The following is a 25279-nucleotide window of genomic DNA, read 5'->3' on the forward strand; positions in this document are numbered from 1 at the left end:
TATACTCCACTCTGCAACCCTCATTCCGGACTCTTATGATAATCATAATGCCCTAAAATATATTACTTTTAAACTATTCTCTCTCTCATCAGCTTCAATGCAGTAAACATAATATATCCTGTTTTTTTCAGTCATACCCCCACCCTGATGTCAGCCTCATCCTACAGCAGTGGCACCATATAATATTTGTCCTTTTGTGCCTGAAGATGGAAAATTTTTTTAAACAAATGGGTCAGAGGGTTTCACAAATTCTTTGAATATATAGTGGAGTATAGTATATCAATATGGTTGCTAGCATAAACTAGAATTTAGTAGAAGACACCTTAAAGTCAGAGTAATTTTTAGTTATTTCAATAAAATAGAAGAAAACCACAAAAATCCATTGCCAACTCAGCAACCTTCTGTTGTGTTTCTGAGCTTGGTAAATTTTTACAGAAAGAGACTTGTATCTTTCTTCTGCAAATCAGCTGATAGATTTGAATCTGTAACCTTCTGATTAGCATCCAAGCACTTCCAGAGCTCCTTAGTTATTGTGGTGATTTAAAAAAGCAAACCCACTGCTGTATAACCTATGCCCACTCAATAGTGACCACTATCAAGGGTCCAAGACTATAAATCTTTACAGGATGAAACTGCTCAACTTTGTTCCAAGTAACAGCTCATGAATTTGAACTTCTGACCTTTAGGTTAACATTACAACACACTATACTACCAAGATTCCTTCAGTTATTACAGTAGGGACTCTTACATATAATACAATTAGTAGGTCATCTGTGTGAGTCTTTTTAAGTCAGGTCAAAATCATGAAAATAAATATCTTGTCTATTTTATTTCCATTTAAAATTTTTAAATGTGAATTCATTTGTAATTGGATTCATGTAAGGTCAAGGTCTTTTTTCCTGAATACAGTTTTGTGGCTAGATTGCTGATTTGTCTTTTTTCATAAACCATCTATAATGCATTATCTGCAACATCTAGTTTCCATTTCTTTAATGTAAAGAAGGTACTTAGTGTCAGATCCTGACTCTACAGTTTTTCTCCAACTTTTACAGTTAGAGTTCTGTCAAATTTTACAGAAATACTTAACAAATCTCCCCAGTATAATTATGTTTTCTTAGAAATAAACCGTCACATTGAATCTTTTCATTTTATATTTTATCATATTACCAGCATTATTTTAACTGGCATCTTACTTTGCCATCAGTGTGTTTTTAGTTGGTAATAATAATTTAAAAGAGATCCTTATTGCAGCCAGAATGCTACTTGGAGGCAAAGACAGTGAAACTTTTTCTCTCATACATTTGGCCATGTCACTAGGAAACTGTTCCTTGAAAGGGGACATCATGTTTTGAAAGGTGGAGAGTCTTTGAAAAAGAGGAAGACCGTTAACAAAATGGATTGACCTAGTTACTACAGCAGTGGGCTCAAGTGTATCGGAGATGATGCAGGTAGTGTAGGATAGGACAGAGTTCACGTCTGTTGCTGATAGGGTTGCCTAAAGTCAGACTCAACTCAGCAGCACCTAACAGCAGCATCATTTATTAAAAACATCCAGTCACAAAGCTGCTTTAATATCTTTCTTAATGCAGCCACTACCCTGAAAATGAAACTGTTAAAAAAATGTCAAATTATCTTTGCACAAAAACCCAGCCATGTTCATCTTGTCTCAGTCTATTTGGCATGTGAGTCTATGTGCTGTCAAAGGGAAATCTGGTGCAGTTTTCATTTATTTTTGTTTTAATAAACTCGGGTTTTTCTACCAAAAAAAGAAAGACTCTTACTAATTTTTATTAATATAAATTTGTAGTTAGATTCCTTGAGATTAAGATTACAAGAGAATAAAATAGTACATAAATATTTGTTGTTAACTTTTAAATACAAGACGCTAGTCCATTAATTACATTTTTAAATCTAAATACCCTGCAATTTTAAAAAACAACCCTCTGAAGTCCGAAGTGTTTTCATAATTCTTCACAAAACCTCACCTAACTTGTTCTGATTTGACCCTGACCTGAAGTTGGGTGGGACTGTAAGTATTCATTAATCTCTTGATTTGTATTTTCCTCACTATATGTCATTTGTTGTTGTTGTTCATTGCCATCAAGTCAAAAACGACTCATAGCCACCCTGTGAACAAAAGACCTGAAGCCTTTCTAAAGTTCATAGAGTTTCCAGAGGCATGTGGTTTAGGAAGCAGATGCCACGCCTGCTTCTAAACCTATCATAAACTGAGAGTTCCACCAAACACTGTCCACCATGGGTAATTGTCATGGAATATTTCATTACAGAATTGTAATTTGAATTAATTATGAGGTGTTGCCACAGATCTTGTTTGGCATATTTATTAACGAGATTTATGTAAGTTACTAGTTTTTAATGAAAAGTTACGAATTGTGAAACACCTCTTGCCTGAATTCAGATAAGAGAGTGAAGATTATTGTTGTGTTAAAGTGGACAGTCTCATAACACTCATTCCTAAATAAGTGTTTCCTTGGCTCTAGTGTCGGCATGCTTAATTGTTTTGCCATTTCCTTTTCCTGCTTTGTTTTCAAATGCTTTTGATATTTATTCTTATTTTATCTGTCCCTTCTTTATGACTCCTATATTTTCCTTCGTTCAGTCTTTAAAGCTTTTCCTCCTCTTTTCAGTCCCTCAGCAAGTTTACCTGTCAGCATTGGCTCAGTTATCACTTTAGTGTAGAGAATTTCAAGATCTATAGTGTTCCCAGTGACCTTGCTCCTGAAACTCCAAGTTTCCAAATAGCCTGCTGAATATCTCACTTATGAATGTCTTACTGGCATTTTGAAATCAACATGTCAAAATATTCACAATCAAAACCATACAATCTTGCCCTTACTGTCAAGTTAGAACCAACTCATAACTGACCCTTCATTTGGTTTCCAGGGTATAAATCACTGGAGGAAATTGTTTGTCCCTCTGTGGCGCTAGTGGTAGATTCTGACAGTCAAAGAGGCCAAGCCTGTGGATCAGCAGTGCGGATCTCTGTGGACTCGGCCAGCAGAGCTCCTCTTGGGAGGCTTAGTGATCGAAACTTGACAGTCTTTGATTTCTTGCTTTTTTTATATCTGTCTTCCCTAAAGCCACCAATTAAGTACTGTATTCTGTGATTTTAAGTCCAAATTTCTCTCTGCTGCCTTTATTTTTTCATTCTATTCTAATTTCTGTTCCATAGCACTTAGGAAGCTCTGGTGGCCTAGTGAATAATGAGTCTTGCTGCCAACATAAAGACACATGGTTCAAATGCATGAGCTGCTCCATTGGAGAAAGTTGGGTGTAAACCTCTTACATGATTTACTGCCTCTGAAACCACTGGAGGGTCAGCTATGGATTGCTTCCAACTTTAGGGCACATAACCATAGACATAGTAGTTATTTAATTAAACACAATGGTTACTCTCTAGACAGACTATTTCCTATATAGTGGAGTAAAAATTTTTTATACTGTAATATTTTTTTAAAATATGTGGCAATACACACACACAGAGTGAGATTTTTTTGTTGTTGTGAGTATAACAAAAGTTTACAGAAAGGTTGGTTTTCATTGTTTGTTGTACATTTTCTTCCTCCCACACTGAGTCTACTTTGCAGTGTACCTCTTGTTGCGGATTGTTGTCATACAGACAATGCCTGATCATGCACTCCTTTCAGACAGTTCTTCCCCTCTTCTGTTCCAATGCAGTTTGCTTTATTTGTCTACTCTTTTCTTATTCTCCCTCCAACCCCTATTTTAAAGCACAATTCTAAGAGTATCACCTAGTTGCTCAAAACCTTGGAAATTGGTAATTTCCTTCAAAATGCGGTCTGAATTCCATTCCCATGAAATTTAAATCCTACCTTAATTTGACACTCTTGTCTCATGTGCATGTGAAAAGTTGAACAGGGAGTAAAGAAGACTGTAGAACTGATGCCTTTGAATTGTAATGTTGGTGAAGAAATTGAATATACCTTAAATATAAAAGAACAAATAAATATGTTTTTTAGAGAAGTATAGCCATATTGCTCCTTAGAAGTGAAGATGAGATTTACCTCATTTGCTTTGTGTGTGTCATCAGAGGGACCAGTCCCTAGAGAAAGACATCATGCTTGAATGTGTCAGGGAAAAGAGGAAGATCCTTAACCAGATGAATTGACACAGTAGCTTCAAAAATAGTTGAACTTCAACAATGGTAAATCCAACAGAGATTGTGAGGATGACCCCGGATGAGTAGTGTTTTAGTCTCTTCTACATGTTGTTTGTTGTTTGATGCCATCGAGTTGTAGACGACTCATAGTGACCCTATGAACGAACAGCCTGAGCACTGTTCGTACATAGAGTTTCTGGAGGCAAGCCATTTTGGAAGTGGATGCCGCTCCTACTTCCAGGCTTGATTTAGTAGGGAAGCTCCAGCCAACACTGTCCACCATGGGTACCCATTACCACGATTGGCACATCACTGTCACAGTCTTCAGCATCACAGCAACCACAAGTTACCTCTGTACAGCAACACAGAGACCAGTTCTATACCACCTAGAAGAATGTTGGACAGGAAGACAATTTGAACCTGGCCGAGGGCCACAGATGAAAATCACCCACCTTTGGCTTGGTAGCATAGCTTCCTTTCCACTAGGCCAATGTAGCTCTCTCTTGGTCATCATCATTGTTATTGTTGTTTGATGCCATTGAGTCATAGACAACTCATAGCAACCCTATGAACGAACAGCCTGAGCACTGTTCGTACATAGAGTTCCCAGAGGCAAGCCATTTCGGAAGTGGATGCCACTCCTGCTTCCAAGCTTGATTTAGTTGGGAAGCTCCAGCCAACACTGTCCACCATAGGTACCCATTACCACGATTGGCACATCACTGTCACAGTCTTCAGCATCACAGCAACCACGAGTTACCTCTGTACAGCAATGCACAGACCAGTGCTATACCACCTAGAAGAATGTTGGACAGGAAGACAATTTGAACCTGGCCGAGGGCCACAGATGAAAATCACCCACTTTCGGCTTGGTAGCATAGCCTCCTGGTTCAAACCCTAAGCCCAGGCTGGCTAGCCTCACTCCGGGGACAGAGCAAAACCTGTACGTCAAACACATTCCCAGAAAAGCAGTCGACTACAAAAGCTTGCCACGATTCCTGTGCTCACACCACCATGCTCCTTCCTTCTGGCAAGGAGAACTTCCCAAGACCCTGGGAGGCACCAGCCAACCAGGAACAACATGGCTGCTTACTCTCCTCTCCCAGCTGCCTTTGGGCTTAAGGCCACCGCCTGGTTCAAACTCTTCTACATAGAGTCCCTTAAAGTCCAAATCTAACACAACAACAACTGCAAACAGCTTTTCTAATCCAGTCTCTTCAGCATGAGCTCCTTCATATTTGTACACATAAATGTCTAATATCAAACTTCTCCATTTCATTTCCTAGACTTAATTTCTACCTTCTCTATCTTTCTTTGGGCATTGCTTATGTATGTTATTACAACCATGCATATTTCCCATGTGTTCACTTCTCTCGCTTATAAGCAGGGGACAAGGTTCTTTCATTGTACTTTAAAACTTTTAATCTTTTTTTCCAAGTTGTTGTTAATTGCCATTGAGTTGGTTCTCACTCCTGTAGCCTCATAGAATTTGCAAAGATTTGGCCTCTTAGAAATCTTCCACAGTCCTAGGCATAACCTTTTACCTGTGGTGGTCAGAAATTTTGTTGTATTTAAGAATTATTCACAACAGAACTGATTTGGGAGGAAATTTTTCTCTTGAGATTTTTGTTAAGTTAGATAATGGAAATATAATAATTACATGTTGTTTGATTTTCACATAATTATGCAATACAGTCCTTACACTTTCTTTATAAATTACTATTGCTTTGCTATATGTATTTCTTTTCTTTTTTTTAAAGATAGTATTAGGGGGTTTTCTTCCATTTATTTGTTTTGTTGGGTTTTTTTTTTCCCAAGAAAGAAAGTAATTTCTCATGTATAGAGTATGTGTACACTCTGTAAATTTTTACAATCTTTAAATTTGTCTTTTTCTCTAGGTGTGTAGTACCTGGATCGGAAGTGGAGTTGTCAGTGATCTCAATGACCTTCGACGAGTTCATAATCTGCTGGTTTCTTCTCTGGACAAAGTTCAGGCTGGAAAAGGATCTTCCAGTCAGCTGTACCGCGAGAGCGCCACGACCATGGAGAAGCTGGCTGTCCTCAAGGCGTGGGCCGAGGTAACTCTGACCTACTGGCTTTTGACCCTTTCTCTGTTTATTCATATTATTTATTCTTTGTCTTCAGGTATTACTTAAACAACTAAAATAGTATTTTTAATTTTTGTTTATAAAAGCAGTGATGTTTTTATTGCTAAAATATTGTTTTTCTCTAATTGATACAAACCTAATTTTATATGGAAACTGTTTTACGAAAAATGTTACTAAGACTATCTTTGTTTTTTTCACTTGAAATTAATAATGTTTTGTTATTTTTTCACATATATGAATTTTTTGCTAGAACTTACTGCTACTTCATACTGATTTAGTTGTTAAAAAAAAGAATAGACCCAGAATTGTTTTTATTCTCCACCCATATTCACTAACTTCCCCAAGTGTCGAGCCTGTTTGACATAGTTGGATGATCTTAAGATCATTTGTCAGTTAGCTAGCTCTCTGCAGACTTACATAATCTGCTTGGTTCACCTCCTGGGAAGTTCAGTGTAGTTCATGTAAAAAAACATGAAATGTTGAGAGTCAGATACCCGAGAGCATTTTCACTGTGCAACTTATCATTTGTGTGGCTTTGGTCACATGATAAGATCTTTCAGAACCTCCAATTCCTTATGTAAATAATGTAAATTATGGCTTCTTCAGTATATGAAAGTGTCTGGCATTCATCAGCACCTAATATTATTAAAGTAATGAATGATACACATTCTATTTTTGTACTCTTATTTTTTTATAACTTGGTATTACAATGATTTGTACCTCAAACTCAGCCTTTAATATTTTGTAGAGATACTTTTCCCTGCTTAGCTTCTTTTCCTTTGTTCTTCTTCAATAGGTATCCTACTCAAAACTTTTTACTCCTAATTTTTCATTTAAAATGTTGAGAATGTTAGTTTTCTGATTCTTCAGATTATCATCAAATCTTTAGATGTATATGAATTAATAACTTTCCTTTCTCTCTGTACAATAGTCATACTATTCAACTCCTTTGCTAAATAATTTTTAATTGTAAATGTGAACAAGGTTTGTGATATACATTAAATGAGATAATCAGTGTAATTGACTTTGTATTTTATATAGACTTCCATTTTATACATCTATATGAGTGTTACTTGCTATTACTAATATAATTATTTTAACATTTTCCTTAAGCCTAGATCTAACTTTTCTTGTTCCCTTAATTCCCATTCTAATTTGTTCAGTAAATGTTATTGAGCATTGACTCTGCAAGGCTAACTATTGAGAATAAATGGTGAACAAAGACATATTTACTGAGAAAGATTATAGAACAAGTAAGCATGAGGAGAGGCAAACATGGAGCATCATGAGATGCACAGCAGAATATCCTCTAATAATCTGAAGGGATCAGCTTAACCTCTATAGAGAACAGGATGTGTTAAACGCGATATGGAGGTTAGCAGTAGCCGTCGGTAAGGCCTGAGGCGTCAGAGACCATTTTAGGATCATTGTGGTCATATCCTCTTTCCCTCTTTTTCCTCTTCTACATTTTCCACTGACTTGACACCCTCTTCTTACAACTTTCTCTTTCTCCTCTTCACATTCTGGGCTTGTTAATGAAGTTCTATTATCTTCATTTCCTAGTCATTGACTATTTCATCATTTACTTCTCAGGGTCCCCTTTACCCCAACTTATGTACCTCCTAGTAAAGCCATTCATAATGTAATTACACAAATCACTGGGCACTGTTAAACACCTACCACACTTGGCCTCTCTAAATCCATATTCCCCCTGAGAAACTCTTTGTGTTATTGACTCTGACACTACTCTTTTGGTTCTCCTTATTCTTTTTTGACTGTTCATTCTCAGTGTTACTTGCTATCCTCTCTTCTGCATATTGTTGTTTTCCTTGTCCCTTTTCCTGGGGCTGCTTCATCCACATACATGAGTATAGCATTTCCTTGTGTACATTTAATGGCTCCAAATCCCAGCCCTTATTTTCAGTTGTTTATTAGATAGCTCCCCTTGAATGATGTGTAGGTACTTTCCATCTTGCATGTTTTAACATAATAGTAGGTGTTTTCAGTCTTCCTTTTTCTCCTTAAAACAGCTCTGGTGGCAGTCTATAGAGAGATGTACTTGTAAACAACAGGCAGTCTTCCCTGGTGGATCAGATCCGTCAGCAGCTCTGCAGAAGAAAGATGGGCTGTTTTCCTCCTCTCCTGTTTAGAGCCTCTAAAATCGTGGTACAGGGTCACCTATGAGTTGGTTCTAGCTCTGTGACTTTTGAGGGTTTTTTTCCTTCTTACACTAACTAATGGTCCTACACGATTATGTTGTACCTAACACTTCCAATTCTTGCTAGAATTAATCTTTTCCTTCTCTATTTTCCCAGGGACATTTTAAAAATACAGTATTGCAGTCATGACACTTTCCCATGTGCTCACTTAATATTTATTCTCTTGCTAGGAGGTTTTTCATTAATATATATCTGCCTTGGTGCTGGTGTTACCATTGACTCAGTCCTTTCTCATCGTGGTTCTATGTAGGTAGAACAAATCTGCTCCATAATGTATCAGGTATAACCAGACCAAAACTTGGGTATCAGTTTTAACTAGTTCCTCTTGCTCAAACCTCCTCACCTTATATCTAGTAAGTAACTGATTCCAGTCAGTTTTACTTAATTCATATCTTTGAAAATATCTTTATTTTACTCTGATAATAAAATACTTTTACTTACTACACAAATCCAGAATATAGAGGTAGGGAGAGGATAAAAAAGAAAGCAAAGCTCCCCTCGCCATGGAGTATAACACCAGAGACAGCTATTGTTAATATTTTAGTGTGTTGTTGTTGTTGTTATGTGCCATCGAGTCGTTTCCGACTCATAGTGACCCTGTGCAGAACAGCTCTAAACCCTGCTCTATCCTGCACCAACCGCACCGCCTCTGACACACCCATCCCGATTACCCCAGTCACCAAATCAATCCATCTCATAGAGGGTCTTCCCCTCCTGCGCTGTCCCTCCACCCTCCCAAGCATGATGTCCCTCTCCAAGGACCCGTCCCTCCTGGCAACATGTCCAAAGTATGTCAGACGAAGCCCCAGAATCCTTGCCTCCAAGGAGTAGCTTGGTTTAATCCTCTCCAAGATAAATCTGTTTGTTTTCCTGGCAGTCCAGGGTACATTCAGTACCCTTCTCCAGCACCACAGCTCAAAAGCATCCACTCTCCTTCTGTCCTCCCTAGCCATTGTCCAACTCTCTGATGCATAACAAGCGATTGCAAATAGCCTGACCTGTATCAGGCGCACCTTAGTCTCCAGAGAGACACTGTTGCTCCTGAGTACGTTTGAGAGGTCCCTAACAGCAGACTTTCCCATCGCGATACGCTTTTTGATTTCCTGACTGCTGGTACCAAGAGTGTTAACTGTGGAGCCGAGCAAAGTGAAGCTGTGAACACTCTCAATCTCTTCATCATCCATCCTGACGCTGCCAATTGGTCCAGTGGCAAGAATCTTTGTCTTCTTGACGTTGAGCCTTAGTCCATACTGAAGGCTGCAGTCCTTGGCCCTTCGCAGCAAGTGCATGAGGTCCTCCTCAGTTTCAGCAAGCAAGGTTGTGTCATCTGCGTAACGGAGATTGTTGATAGATCTTCCACCAATCCTGATGCCACAATTCTCCTCATAGAGCCCAGCCTCTCGGATAATCTGCTCTGCATACATGTTGAAAAGGTATGGAGACAGGATGCATCCCTGGCGTACACCCTTCCCTATTTTGAACCATGCCGTGTTACCCTGCTCTGTTCTGACTACTGCCTCTTGGTCCAAGTATAGGTTTCGTATTAGCACAATTAAATGTTCTGGGATTCCCATTCTTCTCAGAGTCAGCCACAGTTTGTTATGATCCACACAGTCAAATGCCTTTGCATAATCAATGAAACACATAGACATTCTTCTGGTATTCCCTGCTTTCAGCCAAGATCCATCTAACATCAGCAACGATATCCCTAGTACCACGACCCCTTCTAAACCCAGCCTGGACTTCCAGCAGTTCTCTGTTGATGTGCTGTTCTAATCGTTTTTGGATGATCTTCAGCAGAATCTTGCTTGAATGTGAAATCAATGACACTGCTCTGTAGTTTCCATACTCAGTTGGGTCACCTTTCTTTGGAATGGGAACAAATACAGATCTCTTCCAGTCAGTTAGCCAAGTGGTTGTTCTCCAGATTTCTTGGCACATCTTGGTGAGCACGTCCAGGGCAACATCTGTTAGCTGAAATATGTCAATTGGTATACCATCTATTCCTGGGGCTTTATTTTTTGCTATTTCCTTCAAAGCAGCTTGAACTTCTTCCTTCATCACCATAGGCTCTTGCTCATATGTTCTTTGTTTAAATTCCTCTGTATCTGCCAGTTCCTTTCTATATAATGACTCAGTATATTCCTTCCATCTTCTTTTAATACTTCCTGGATCATTTAATATTCTGCCCAAAGCATCCTTGATTACAGCAACTCTAGGTTTGAATCTGTTCTTCAGTTCCTTGAGCTTAAGAAGTGCTGAGTGAGTTCGGCCCTTTTGATTTTCTGACTCTAGTTCCTCGCACATTTCCTTGTAGTATTTTGCTTTGTCATTCCGAGCAGCCTTTAGGAATCTTCTGTTCAGCTTGAATTCTTCCTTGTGCTTTGGCTTCTCTATGCTCCAGTGCTATCTTCAGAGTTTCTTCTGACATCCATTTTGGTCTTTTCTTCCTCTTCTGTCTTTGTAATGACCGTTTTAGTTAGGTATGACCTAAGCATATGTTTTACTCTTGCCAGATAATGGTGATATATGTTAATAAAGTATCAAGTTAAGAAGTACACACACACAAACTGTTTAAAAAGTCTTGTGCATGTACATATACAGCATGTCTAGAATATTAATGGTACTACATCTGAGCGATAGTTTCATGTGTGATTTTTTAAAAATTTCATTTTATGTTTAGAGCTGGTAAAAATAAAGCCATGATGCGAGCCTTAAGGATAATTGAGGTCATTAAGGTCCGTAAAAATGGTTAGATCTGGAAAAAAAATTATTTTATATTGATTTGCTTACAAAATTTGTATACACTGTGTTTAACAATATTTTTCATTCACATTGAGTTTCATACAATCATTCCTATTCATTGTATTATGTGTGGTATTTTTTTTTTCATGTAGTTCTTAATTTTTATATTTAGCATTTATTTTTCTTGATTAATTATAAGAAATAGATGTGATAAGACATAAAAACAAATATAAAATATATTCTTAAGCACTTTTAAGTAGCAGTGTAAGATGGAGACCCCTCTTAAAAAGCATTTGACAGTATCTAGTCAGAACCATATAAATATTATAATCCTGACCCAGTAATTCCATTTCTGGGGCTTTAACCTAGGTAAAAATATCCAAAATATGGAAGAGAAAACAGAAGTATTTACATGCAACATTATTTATAAAATGAAGTGTGTACCTCTTTTCTTTGAAAGCTGTTTCATTTCTCTCAGAAGTGCAAGTCTGAATAAAGAAAGATTCACAAATAAATATAAAATGTTAACTCTAGAGAATCATTAGATGTTTTATGGATCATGTACTACAGCCATTAGAATAATGTTTATGAAGACTGGTATTCTCTTGAGAAACACTTAGAATATTTTGTTGTTGTTGTTGTTGTTGTTGTTGTTGTTGTTGTTATGTGCCGTCGAGTCGCCTGGACTCATAGCGATCCTATGTACAACAGCCCTAAACTCCGCTCTGTCCTGTGCCAATCACACTGTCTCCGACACTCCCATCCCAATTATCCCAGTCACTGAATCAATCCACCTCATAGAGGGCCTTCCTCTCCTGCGCTGTCCCTCTGCCCTCCCAAGCATGATGTCCCTCTCCAAGGACCAGTCTCTCCTCACAACATGTCCAAAGTATGTTAGACAGAGCCTCAGAATCCTTGCCTCCAAGGAACCACCCGGTTTAACCCTTTCCAGGACAAATCTGTTTGTTTTCCTAGCAGTCCATGGTATTCTCAGTACTCTTCTCCAGCACCACAGCTCAAAGGCATCAATTCTCCTTCTATCCTCCTTGGTCATTGTCCAACTCTCTGATGCATAACAGGTGATTGTGAAGACCATGGCTTGTATCAGACGCACCTTAGTCTCCAAAGAGATACCATTGCTCTTCAGCACTTTGGAGAGGTCCCTAACAGCAGACTTGCCCATGGCAATGCGCCTTTTAATTTCCTGGCTGCTGGTGCCAAGACTGTTGACTGTGGAGCCAAGCAAACTAAAGCTGTGTACAATCTCAATCTCTTCACCATCCATATGAAATTAACTCTGTGTGTGTGTATGTATATGTGTATATATCTCAAATATAATAGCATATATATAATTTTTTTGCATATATATATTTTTTTAAGTAATAGAAATACATCTTACAGAAACAGCTTATGAAAACCTGGAAATTTGGCATTATGAATGATTTCATGATGTACCTATCCAAATAAAGTTAAACACTGATAAATATCTTTGTGTATAAGTGACCTTAAAATCCAGCAGTGAAAACCCTCCCCTTCCCTATTGCCTATAGCATAACATTTTGGCTGCTTCAGTTAACAGAAGACTCGTAACTTCTCTCCTATTTAACTTAAAAGCTTTATCTTTATCATCTAACTTCCCCTTATATCTTGTGCTCATTCCATACCAAAAACTTGCAAATTCCTCTTAATGTCTTGCTATTTCCTGTCTTTATGCTCTTTGTCTTTATTTGGCCGCTGCCTGAAATTCCCTTGCATCTTCCTTGTCTCTGAGCATGTCTCACCTTCATTAGTCTCCCAAAGTTAAGACCTCCTTCATACTCTCTGAGATTCATTTTCTTTCCTCTATAAGCCACACAGTGCGCAGGCACTAGGTAGAACTTAAAGAGAAGGCAAGTCCTTTAAGAGAAATCTTTAAAAAAATTATATTCTCAACAGTTTTCTTTCTAGCCTTGAAACTTATTTTGTGAGTCCTGGAAAGGAAAAAAATTTTACTCATCTTTGTTGCTTCAGATACTCACTCAAAAGTAAATACCAGGCCAAAAAAAAAGTAAATGCAAGATAAAAATGGGTCTAGTAAGGATTTGATGAGTAGAATGTTTAATTACATTCACAGTGCTTATTGAGATGTAAATATCTGAATAATAACAGGTTTTTTAAAATATCAAGCTTTAAGCCAAATATGAATTAATATATTTACAGTTTGATATTCAAAGTGACTATTCCAAAATTTAATTCATTTCTATTGTTATTTCTGCATTGCTAAGTGCCAGTGTTACTATCACTTAATGTCATAGTGTTGAAAAAGTTTTACTCACAAATCAAGATGCATAGTCTCTTGTAATCATTATCAGTAATTTACGTGATTATTGCAGTTTCTCTGTGTTACATCGGTATGAAAATAAAGATGAGTTGTATCACCTAGAATCTTTGATTAAGTATCTCTAGATACACAGGTTATCTCATTATGTACAGTAAAATTAATACTGTGTCAAGGGAAAATAGCTTTCTCAAGATTTTTATCTAGTGCAATTTATTTTCTTTCTTCCTTCTCTTCTGCTTATCATGGATGTTTTATTAATTGTAAAAACAGTGCTCCCAGCGAATGTGACAACATCTGCCTTCCACTAAAACCACATAGGAAAACAGTCCTCATCAACAATATTCGTAGCCCAAAATGGGTTCCTAGGAGGTCAGACGTGTCTCTGTGCTCCCATACCTATGTCTGTCAATTCTTGCTCTACTATTGCAATAGTAGAGTGCTAATCTATTGCAATGGCCACACAGAACTAACAGACAGTACTTAATGTGCCAAGACAAAAGAAAGAAATTTAACTCAACCAATAAGACTCTTTAAAATTATGTTTTAGAAAGGTTGCTTTAAGGGATCTTTGGCGGCCTAGTGGCAAGAAGCTGCACTGCAATCCAAAAGGCACAGGATTCAAATCCACCACATTCTCCACTGGAGGAGGTAAAATCTCATCCTGTGCCTTTCGGAACTAACTCAATGGTACACAACAAGGAAGAAAAGAAAAAAGAAAGGTTGCTTTTATACTTCATTTTGGTTCTCAAACTAGGGAGAAAATACAAAAATAATCTTGATAAGCAAGTAATGTTCTTGGTTCTGATATTTGTTGTAGATGTAGATTGCTAGATATATTTTAAGAACTAAACAAAAAGGGTATTTATGAAAAATATTCCTCTGACCACTTTGGCCATCTCAGACTTTTTCTTTAATTGCTGTCTGATTGACACTAATAACTCTAGAACAGTTAATGCAGTATGCAGGAAGTTATACTTTACGGTAAAAATAAAACAAAAAGAGGCTTTGTAAAGTAGAACAAGGGAAGCCTGGGGGGGAAAAAATCAAAGAAGCCTGCTCAAGGACTAGGCTGTGAAAAGTCACTTCAACTTAAAAACGGTTCTCTCCAAAGCAGATGGAATAATTCTTTTACATGGCTATTGATCTTATGTACTTTCTAGTATTTATAATCAGTTATATTTTATAATGAATCCGTATGATTATAGTGACCTAGAATATCTCAAATTTAATCATGGCTTGCTATTTTCTCTTCCTGAATATCTTATTAGGTTTATGTGGTTGCTATGAATATTAAAAAGGAAGCTGAGTCAAAACCGAAAAGAACCATTAAAAATACTGATGAGGATGACGATGATTATGGGACCTTAGATGAATTACCACCAGATAGCCTAATAACACTTGTACAACCTGAACTGCCAGCACTCAGCCGCCTGTGGTTGGCCGCGTTAAAAGACTATGCACTTTTGACTTTACCAGCTGAATTTGCTAGCCAACTGCCCCCAGATGGTAAGTATTATATTCAGGGTTTTGTTTTGAAGTAATTCAAAGTAATAATTGAAGTAGACTTTGTGGATGCTGGCAATACTTGAGTCAATTTCCAACTTATAGCATCCCTCCCTTGAGTTTCAGGTACTGTACATCTTTGTGGGAGGAGAGTCTCATGTTCTTCCTGAGGAGCAGCTGGTAGATTCAAACTCCTGACCTTCTAGTGAGCAGTCCAGTGAACCTTACCACAGAACTCCTTTAGCAACAGTAGACAAAAATTACCAAACTTATCCACTTCCTAAACAACATGCCCCTGGAAACTCTATGAACTTTGAGAAACGGCGATAGTTATAGAAAGGCTTCAGGTCTTTTGTTCATAGGGTTGCTATGAATCATGCTTGACTCAGTGGCATTCAACAGCAGCAACAATAACTGCATTGAGTCAGTTCTGACTCACATTCACCCTTCATTGAGTTTCCAAGGCTATGTGTTTTATAGAAGACTGCTTGTCTTTCTTCCTGAAAACAGCAGGTTGATTTGAACCACCAATCTTTGGTTAACAGCCCAGTGGTATCAATAATAACATCTGTGACCGTAAGGCTGACTGCATAGATGTTTCTGTAAAGTAGTTCTCCTCTCTGAATTTGAAAACTCAGAAAACAACATTAAGCTTTCTAGTTAGCCTAAGGAAAACGTTAGCATTATTATAAGAATAACTATGGATAAGGATACTTGATGTATACCAACTATGCATAACGATAATGAAGTAAATTACTATATTGGCCAGTGTGTGCATTTCTTGTCTACTAGTAAATTTTGTTCCTAAAGCCCATTTGTAAATATTCTATTTTGTTTTTCTTTTCCTATAGAAATAGCTATAGAAATCATTATTAACATTATCCTACTTAGGAAAATATATAATCACTTCCTATTAAAAACGAAGAAAATAAAACCTTTCCTTTTTTTTCTCCCCAGCTATTAATGATTAAAAAAATTGGAATTCTCTCTTTTCTTTTCCTTCTTTCATCGTCATAACAGCAAGGAGAGATGAAGTCCTCACTGTTGGAATTGCAAACAGGAAGTAGGGAAGAATAGCAAAAGAGGAGGAAAAAAGAAAGGAGACGAGGTCTGCGTTGTTGTTGTTGTTGTTGTTTTGTGCCATCGAGTCAACTATGATTCATAACAACCCCATGAACAGTGGCTCTGAACCCTGCCCTATCGTGAGCCAATCTCACCATCTCTGTGACACACCTGACCCATCGCCACAGTCACTGTGTTAGTCTATCTCATCCAGGGTCTTCCTCTTTTCTGTTGACCCTTCACCTTTCCAAGCATGATATCCTTCTCCAAAGACTGGTCTTTCCTGATGAAATGACCAAAGTATGTGAGATGGAATTTCACCCTCTCTAGGACAGAGCTATTTGTTCTCTTGGCAGTCCATGGTATCCAGCACCACAGCTCTAAGACATCAATTATTCTGTCATCCTTATTCATTGTCCAGCTCTCAGGTGTGTAGCAAGCAGTTGAGAAGCCCATGGCCTGGATCAGATGCATCTTAGTCTCTAAACTGACATCATTGCTCTTTAGCACTCTGGAAAGATCTTTGATAGCAGATTTTCCCAGTGCAACTTGTCTTTTGAGTGCCTTACTGTGAGCACTAAGAATGTTCCTTGTGAGCAAAGCAAGATGAAATCATTAAAAATCTCAGTCCTTTCTCCATCTATTGGCTCAGTGGTAAAGATCTTTGTTTTCTTGATGTTGAGATCTAATATGGAGGTCCCAGGATATGTTAAAAAAAGATGGTGAAAGGGGCTCCAAGGTATCACAGACAACAATGAAGGGATGACCCAGAGACAGGAGAGCCGGAAAAGTTAGTATATGAATACCTGGTGACATGGACAGTACCAGAGGAAACCCTGGAACCCTAGCCACCAGTGAGGAAGAGCCAGGCACTTCAGTTTAGAAATTTGCAGGGACTGTGTGTGGTGTTATTTGGTGCTCTGGACAGGTTCCAGCATAGAGCAGTTTACGTAAAACAAAACACTGTCCAGTGAGTATACTTTCCAATACTTACCTTGTAAAAAGGAGAACTTCTTTGGTTTGATTGCTCTTTTGTGTGCAGCAGGTATTTTTAAGTTAGGTGATTTATGAATGAATGAATGAATGAATGAACATGTGTAATGAAAAATGTTTCTGATTGTTTTCTAGGTGGAGCATTTTATACTCCTGAGACAATTGACACAGCTAGACTTCACTATCGGAATTCCTGGGCCCCGGTTCTCCATGCAGTGGCACTTTGGTTAAATAGTACAGGATTTACATGTCCGGAGACGACAGAAGCAGCAGCAATGTCTGGTTCACAAAAACGTTCTGCGCCCACCATTTTAAACCAGGCATCAGTAGCAACACCTGGTGCTAAGTCTTTGCCAGAAATTAACAAAGACAGGATGCATCTGATTTTAGGTAGGTGTGTCATATTAGTGTATTTGACTAATATATCTGTGGACTTATGAAAATTCATACCTTTCATTTTAATATTATAGAAAAGTTTTCTGAAGCACAGTTCAGAAGAAGAACAGTCTATGGAAGATTTTCCAGTGTGGTTCAAAATTTTTCACTAAAACTTTATCTAAAAATTAAATTATTAAAAGCTCTTTGTAAAAGTTTTAACTCTTGGTAAGCTCTGGTAGTCTCGTGGCAAGAAGTTGCGCTGCAATCTCAGAGGTGCACTGTTTGAATCCACCAGATGCTCTGCTGAAGAAGGAGGGACAATCTCCTCCTATACCAGTCAGATCTGATTTGACGGTACACAAACACAAAAATAATAAAATTTTTAAAGAAGTTTTAACTCTCATGACTTGATCACTCTCAGAGAAATAGTGAATGATTTAAAGAAAAAATATTGAACATGAGAGGTTTTATTTTGCTAATAGTTATAAAAAGGCTTCAGGCCTTTTTTTCATAGGATCACTGAGTTGTGCTTGACTCGACAGAAAACAATAGTAGATCACTAGAAAAATAAAACACAAATGCAGAAATAAAATGCAAAGTTAAATGGAAGCTAAATATATCCTAACTTATTTCTAATTCCTTTACAAATGTTCTTTTAGCTCTTAAGAATTTTATTAAGGTTCTTTGTGATCTCTTATTTCCTCTGCAGGGGGAGGAGAAACACTATTGTTAAGGTTTAATTATATAAACCATCAGTAGTGTTTTTATAAATGAGAATCTGAAAGACTTCCAAAGCCATGAGCTTACCCTTATACAAATTAAGAACAGTTGTTTTCCATGATAGCCATTGTTACTCAGGCTTGCCATTTTAATAAACTTTCATGCATGAAGAATTTGTTGACAGCCATTTAGTAAAACCTAAAAAAAGCCAAATTCATTACTCTCGAGTCAAAGCTAATTCATAAGATCCTCCAGTGGGTTTTTGTAGGCTGTAAATTTCAAGGGAGGAAATGAATCATCTTTTCTTCTGTTGCTGGCAGATTCAAACCAGGCACCTTTAGGTTGGCAGCACTACTCTCTACGGACTGTGCCACTGATGCTATTTAAAAAGAATTTATAATTTACACTCACCAGACAAGGATGCCTACTAACACCACTTCTATTCAATATTGTATTGGAAGTACTTGCTAGGTTAGTACAAGAAGAGAAGGAAATATCCAGATCAGTTAAACTGTCACTGTATGCAAGTGATATGATAGTGTACACAGAAAACCCCAAGGATTCAACCAAAAAACTGTTAGAGCTAGTGGACCAGTTTAGTAGGGTTGGAAGGATACAAGGTCAATGTCCAAAAATCATTGGGATTTCCTCTACAAAACGCAGTGAAGGAAACTAAGAAAGCGATACCATTTATAATAGCCAACCACAAATACGCTCCAAATATTATTTTCAAATGTCTTAGAAAGTAAAAAACTATTCTCTGCTTTAATGGTGAGATTGGAAACCCTCTTAACTTTTTTCTTAAACTGTTATGAAACTATAATCTGTGTTGAGTTTGGATGTTCAATTTGAAAACTAGATGCTATTTTCAGATATTAATAAATAGCTATATTGTACATGTTAGTCTTTATTTAAACTAGGAGGAAATTATGTCAGAGCAACATAAAGTGTTTTTTATCGCTTTTATTTTGTACATTTCAGGTGTGAGTATTCAGTTTCTTTGTTCCCCAAGACCCGAGGAACCCATTGAACATGTAACAGCATGTCTGCAGGCTTTACACACCCTGCTGGATTCTCCTTATGCCCGAATCCATATTGCAGAAGATCAGGTACAATGTCATTTTATAGTTTATAAACAACTGTATGCTCTGTTTTAATCAGATTTATCTTTTTCTCACATATGAAATAAGTAGTATATTACTAAAAGTGTTCAGGATTTTTATGTCATGTATGACCCTATACTGAAGGTTGATTAACCAGATTTGCTTCAAAATGAGTTAGTCACCACACCTTCTTTTACTTGTCTATCCATGTTAAAGTAAAACTAACCATTTTAACTGAAACCCCAGATAATTATTCTATTAATAAAGGGATTGAAGTGATTTTTTTAAAATTATTAAAATTGATTATGACATTTTTGAACATTTAATGAAGTTTTGTGTTTTTTTTTTCTTTTTATTTTTTTTTTTTAATGAAGTTTTTTATCTTTTAAATATTTTTGCATTAACTCAAGTACTGGTCAAATTAATCACTTGGGAATACTTTTTGTAATTTCCTTATGTAATATTTAGGTAGTTTTTCTTACAAAACTATGCAAACACTGGATTTGTTATTTTTTTTTTTACTTTAAGAGTTCTTTTATTTTCTTATTTCAAATCATGCTTTTTGATATTTGGAGTAATTTCACATGAAACATAAACAAATAAAAAATGAAGTCGCTGTCATTTTCTTATATCAGCATTCGTTTGGAACATGATGTTGACCCTGTTTGGTTACAAAATTCACTTAATTGCTGTTATCCCAATCTTCCTGCCTGAGCTTGTGTTTCTGTTTAATTATAAATTACTACATGAATTTTCAGATTTGTTTTCATTTAGTCAAACCTGTAAAATATCATCTGTCAGTGTATTTTATTTTAAACATATCAGTTCACAAAACTAGCTAGGTTTTGGATTTAGTAATGATTTTATATTCAGAGGAACCATGATACAGTGATTAAGTTTTGAGCTGATAACCAAATTGGTTTGAACCCATAGTGGTTCTTTGAGAGAAAGATGAGGCAGTCTGATCCCATAAAGATTTACAACCTTTGAAGTAGTTCAACTCTGTCCAGTTATCACTGCGATTTGGAATAAATTCAAATGATGTGGGTTTTGTTTATTCACATACTGCTTGAAAATAGATATTTTTTTTCTCGATAGAATCCTATCATTTCAGCATTGTCATAGTAAACTCACATATAAATTGCACTTATTCATCTTACAACTTTTATTCCATGCTTGTTCTGCATAAGACACTAAAGGTATAAATATCAAAGATAAGTTTTAAAATTCACTTCAGTGACACAACTTTCATCCAAACAATCGATTATACCTGTAAGGAGAACAATAACACCAAGGAGCTACTATAATCTTAGAACAATCACTTCTGTAAGATCAAAAGGACATTTGCTAAAAATAATTGGCACAGAATAAAGTAGGGTTTAGCACTGTTGTACTTAGGGTCACTATATGTTGCATGCAACTCAACGACGCCAACAAATCTTTTACATTTGTCTCATTTAAACTAACTCATTGCTGTTGAGTGGAATCAGCTCACAGCTGACTTTCCAGAGGGTTTTCTGAGGCTATACATTGGACAGGAGAAAATTGCCCATATGCTCCCATGGAGCCACTAGTGGCTTCAAAGCTACTGAGGGGTATGACCTTTGGATTAGCAGTGCAATTCCCTATAGACTATGCCACTAGGAAGGTAAATGATGGCTTCTATAGCAAAGTAAAATGTGGTCGTTGAATTAATATATTAAAGAAGGAAAGGCATGCCACAAGAAGTGAGCATTTCTCTCAAGGAGAACAACAAATACAAAGAAAAGAAGCATAAGAACATATGACAAGTTCAGAGGCACTAGAGTCATCTCTGTGGCCAAAGTAACTAAAATGTGGGAATTGTTAGAGGATGAATGTGGGCAAAAGGTTAAAGGCCAAATCATGTAGATTTTATAGCAAGTTAAAGGGTTTTAATCATGCCTAGAAATGTTTTGGACATCATGTAGGAAGTTTAAATAGAGAACTCGGGATGTGAACTGGAGCTGAGCAGTGGTCTAGACCTCTCTGCTGGAAACAGGGACCTACAGGCTTCTTTGGAACTTGAGGGCCCTATCATGATGCACATGCAGGCCCTGTGGAGGCACATTTCCCTCCAGCTAACCTGAACACACTTGGGGACCTGAGGAAGATGAACAAGCACCAGCTCTGTTACCAGGATTTGAATTTTGCTATGATTATATCTTGCACTAGAGGCATGGAAAGGGTTGGTCGCCTTTCTAGCAGAGCCCCATTGTGGTGGTGCTGAGGGGCACCATGGAGTTAGCTTTCCATAGAGGAGACCTTCTTTTCCTGACCATGTTCCAGGAAGATCCTATTAGAGTTCGTGGAATAATTCAGTAAGGGCACAGGATGAAACAACCACCAAATAATCAATGTCCATGAAAGAGGTAATGGTGACATCAAGTTATTGACAAAATGGAGAAAACAACGATTTTGAGGTTAGAGCTTTGTACAGAGAAGGCCAGAAATGACTCAAAAGGAGAATATAATGGGAAGAGCAAGAGTGGATTTGCCATGTCTATATATATTACCACCAAAATCCGTATCCAAAATTCAGGAATGCACTTTTGGTTGTCCTGGGTGTGTATGCGTTAATCAAAGGTGAATCCTAAAGCAAATGTTGTTCTCAGTTGGAAATTCATTATCTTGAAAAAGAAAGATGCTAATATATTTTAAATGTTCCACTTTTCATATGAAAGGACACAGTACAGGGATGTTTTTGTCTTATTCAAATAGATGATTCATTAGCTTAAAAAAGAAAGCTTAAATAGAATATAACATGATAGGCTTTTTTCTATTTCAGGGATATTATTTATATTCAGGAAGATCACATTATCTATCAATCTTATAGAGGTTTAAGGGTTGGGAAGATAATTAAGAGGCCAATTTCTTAGTTCAGGAGAAATAGTGACTATATGAGCCTAGAAAAACTGAATAAAAGAAAAAGAGGACTAAGGCTAGGAACTTTGAGGACAAATAGCATTTAAGGTTAAGAAAAATGAGATAAATCAGCATTGAGAAGATTTGAGAAGTAGGAAGAGAAGCGATAAGTAGAAGACATAGAGAACAAGAGACTTTCAAGGGGAGATGAATTTGTCAGAAGAAATAAATTCAGTAAGACAGAGAAGAGTATCAGTGTGGTCACTGCTGACCTCACAGAGCACTTTTATAGATGAGTAGAAACCAAATTGTAGAAGATGGAGAAGTGAATGAGAGGATGACAGATGTATAAACATCTCAGTTGGAACAGCATGGAGCAAGAGAGAGAGAGATAATGAAGAATATGGGAATTGTAAGAAGAGCAAGGACTGGGTGGGAATGGCCATATTTGACCTTTGCTTACTTCCCAGGGAACTTGTCTCAGCCACCAGCATCAGCAACACAAAACCAATTCCCATGACATCAGAAATGTTCCCCACACTCCTAATATTTTTTCTACTCATCTCAACACTCGTCCTGCTTACTGGGTTCAAAATCCAGTGCAATAGCTAAAAGAACCATATTGGGGAAGTTAAAAGTAGCCGAATATGGTCAATACAGCTTCCTCATGGCTTTTGCCCCAGGTAGTATTGGTTCTCAGTCCTGCCAATATTGACTTTCCCCATCTTCCCACCCCAATTTGTTCAACAGTTTTGAGCAAAGGCTCTTAGCTCTGGCTCTGTCTGTAGAGGACAGCAGTGTGCTAAGATCTACTTCGTCTCGTATCAGGTTTCTCATTCTCTGCTGTTGCTGCTATGGCTGTTGCTCTGGTCCTGAAAGATGAGTTACATTTTCTTGCTTGCTCTTTGCTGGCAGTGAGATTTCTTCAAATTCTGCTGCTGGATCCACTTAATTTATTGGTGAGACTAAATCCCCTTGTGGATTGGTGAGAGTTCCCAGTCTCCTTGTGAATAGACTAACTTACTCTATTCATAGATTCCCACCCATCCACATGACAAAATCAGGAAAGTCATTTTTAATAAACCCTTAACTCCAAAGGAGTACATACCCATAGGTTTGGGGGGTTGCAGAAGCGAAGCGAACTTGATAGGAAAGAATTTGTCCTTGTACTGAGGAGAGGAAGTCTAATCAGAGGTAGAAGCTAAAGACCTATGAGATGTGACTAAGGTCTTTAAAGAATCCCTGGAATGTGTAATTCAATAGGATGGAAAGAAAGCATATAAGGAAAGATTAATCAGCTTTGAGTAAGTGGCTGGATACCTAATGTTAAGGAAGGAAATAAACATGGTTTGGGTTATAATTAGGATTCTCCAGCACTCCCTTGGAAATTTGAGGTAGGCTTAGTGAATGGACTTGATGTGTTAAATGATTTAAGAAGAAGATAGTGAAAGTTTATAATGTCACTGAAGTGAATAGGAGAGACACTTGTGAAAAATGCTTCACACTTTTAGTGCTTAACATCTTATGCACTCAGTGTAGGCTGGAAATTATAAATTCCAGTGGCTCTGGGCTCGCTCTTAGCCCAAGTGAAGGAAAAGAATAGAATAAAATGACCATGTTTGAATATAAAACACATGTAAGTACATAAATGATAGATAAAGCAAGCCATTGACTGCTTGAAAATAAATTGGGATAAAGTGTGAGCATTTCTCATGATTGTTATATTCTTATTTTTTACACTGTTCTGTATATTAATTTAGTTTGACCTAACATTTTTACATGACTATTTTCTCAGATTTCATGAATATAAATTGACCTTTGCAAATAAGATTAATTCCCTTTATCTGTATTAATTTATAATAGCTGATTGGTGTTGAGTTGCTGAGTGTTTTACACCGCCTTCTACTGACCTGGAATCCACCGTCTGTCCAGCTTCTGGTAACTGGAGTTGTACAGCAGATAGTAAGAGCTGCTCAGGATTATTTGCAAGAAAAAAGAAACACACTAAGTAAGCAGTAGAAATTGTGCTGACTTTAACATCGAGTTTTTACAAATATTAATGCACTTAGGTTTTGTACCTTTTTTAATATAGAAATTTATTTAGAATACTTTAAATTTATTTTTTTCTAATTAAACTAAATAAAAATGTTGACTGTTTTTCGTCTTTATTCATGCCAGTCTCATGTGATTCAACCTAACAAGTTTTATTCCTTTTGTGAGATACACAGAAAGAAATGTGTGTATGTAAATAAATGGCTAATAAAATTTTCCCAACTAAAAATGAATTGTCCATTTAAGGAAATATTGGTACATAGAATTCTGGTAAGTTAGAAAATTGTCCTGAGAAAATAATATGCAACATTTTTAAAACACTTACCTTTAAATTATTTGAAAGAAGTTCTTAAGTATACTTCTAAAAAGTACTGAATATGAACTATTTACTGTCTAATTTGAAATTATACATTTGTTGAAATAGTTAGCTATAATCTAATACTGGTTTTAATATATAGTGAATATTTCTATATATAAAACATTATAGAAATAGTTCCAGATCCACTGAAACATATTTAAATTAAAACAATAGTAGTAGTAAGTTTTCTGAGCACTGCAAAGTAATATCCATTTGTTATTAAGAGCATTTGTATGTATCTAAAATTTTGAATATGGATTTGGGGGATGGGAGAAGTTAGTGTGCAAATACAGGTTTAATGTTGAAAGTGGATAACTGGGAACTGTCCTACTGTATTGCTTAATATTTGTTTTTTTTCCTGATAATTTCCCAAAGATGAAGATGATATGGAAAAAGAAGCCTGTTCCATATTAGGGGAAGGAGGTGACAGCGGTGGCCTTATTCCTGGGAAGTCTCTCGTCTTTGCAACAATGGAGCTGTTGATGTTTATTTTAGTGCGGCATATGCCGCATCTCAGTACCAAGATGTCAGACTCTCCAAGTCACGTAGCCACCAAAACCCGCCTTTCGGAAGAAAGTGCCCGTTTGGTGGCAGCCACAGTTTCCATCCTGTCCGACTTACCATCTCTTTGCTCACCTGCTGGTACAGTATTGTTCAGTATATGGGAATGTATCACAGTAGAAGAAGACAAACT

At 37.0% G+C, this 25279-nt stretch overlaps 1 protein-coding gene across 1 annotated transcript in view; it reads left to right on the top strand.

Moving 5' to 3' along the window:
• Positions 1-25279, top strand: part of HEATR5B (HEAT repeat containing 5B) — a 181812-nt gene that overhangs the window by 109869 nt on the left and 46664 nt on the right. Inside the window, exons 26-31 of the mRNA XM_006882354.1 lie at positions 6040-6219; positions 14802-15039; positions 17227-17481; positions 19171-19298; positions 24039-24183; positions 24961-25227. Of these exons, the coding sequence (XP_006882416.1) occupies positions 6040-6219; positions 14802-15039; positions 17227-17481; positions 19171-19298; positions 24039-24183; positions 24961-25227 (1213 nt within the window). The remainder of the gene's footprint in view (positions 1-6039; positions 6220-14801; positions 15040-17226; positions 17482-19170; positions 19299-24038; positions 24184-24960; positions 25228-25279) is intronic.

This window comes from Elephantulus edwardii, unplaced genomic scaffold, assembly GCF_000299155.1.
Source record: "Elephantulus edwardii isolate Elephantulus edwardi_28Jun2011 unplaced genomic scaffold, EleEdw1.0 scaffold00019, whole genome shotgun sequence".
NCBI lineage: Eukaryota > Metazoa > Chordata > Mammalia > Macroscelidea > Macroscelididae > Elephantulus > Elephantulus edwardii.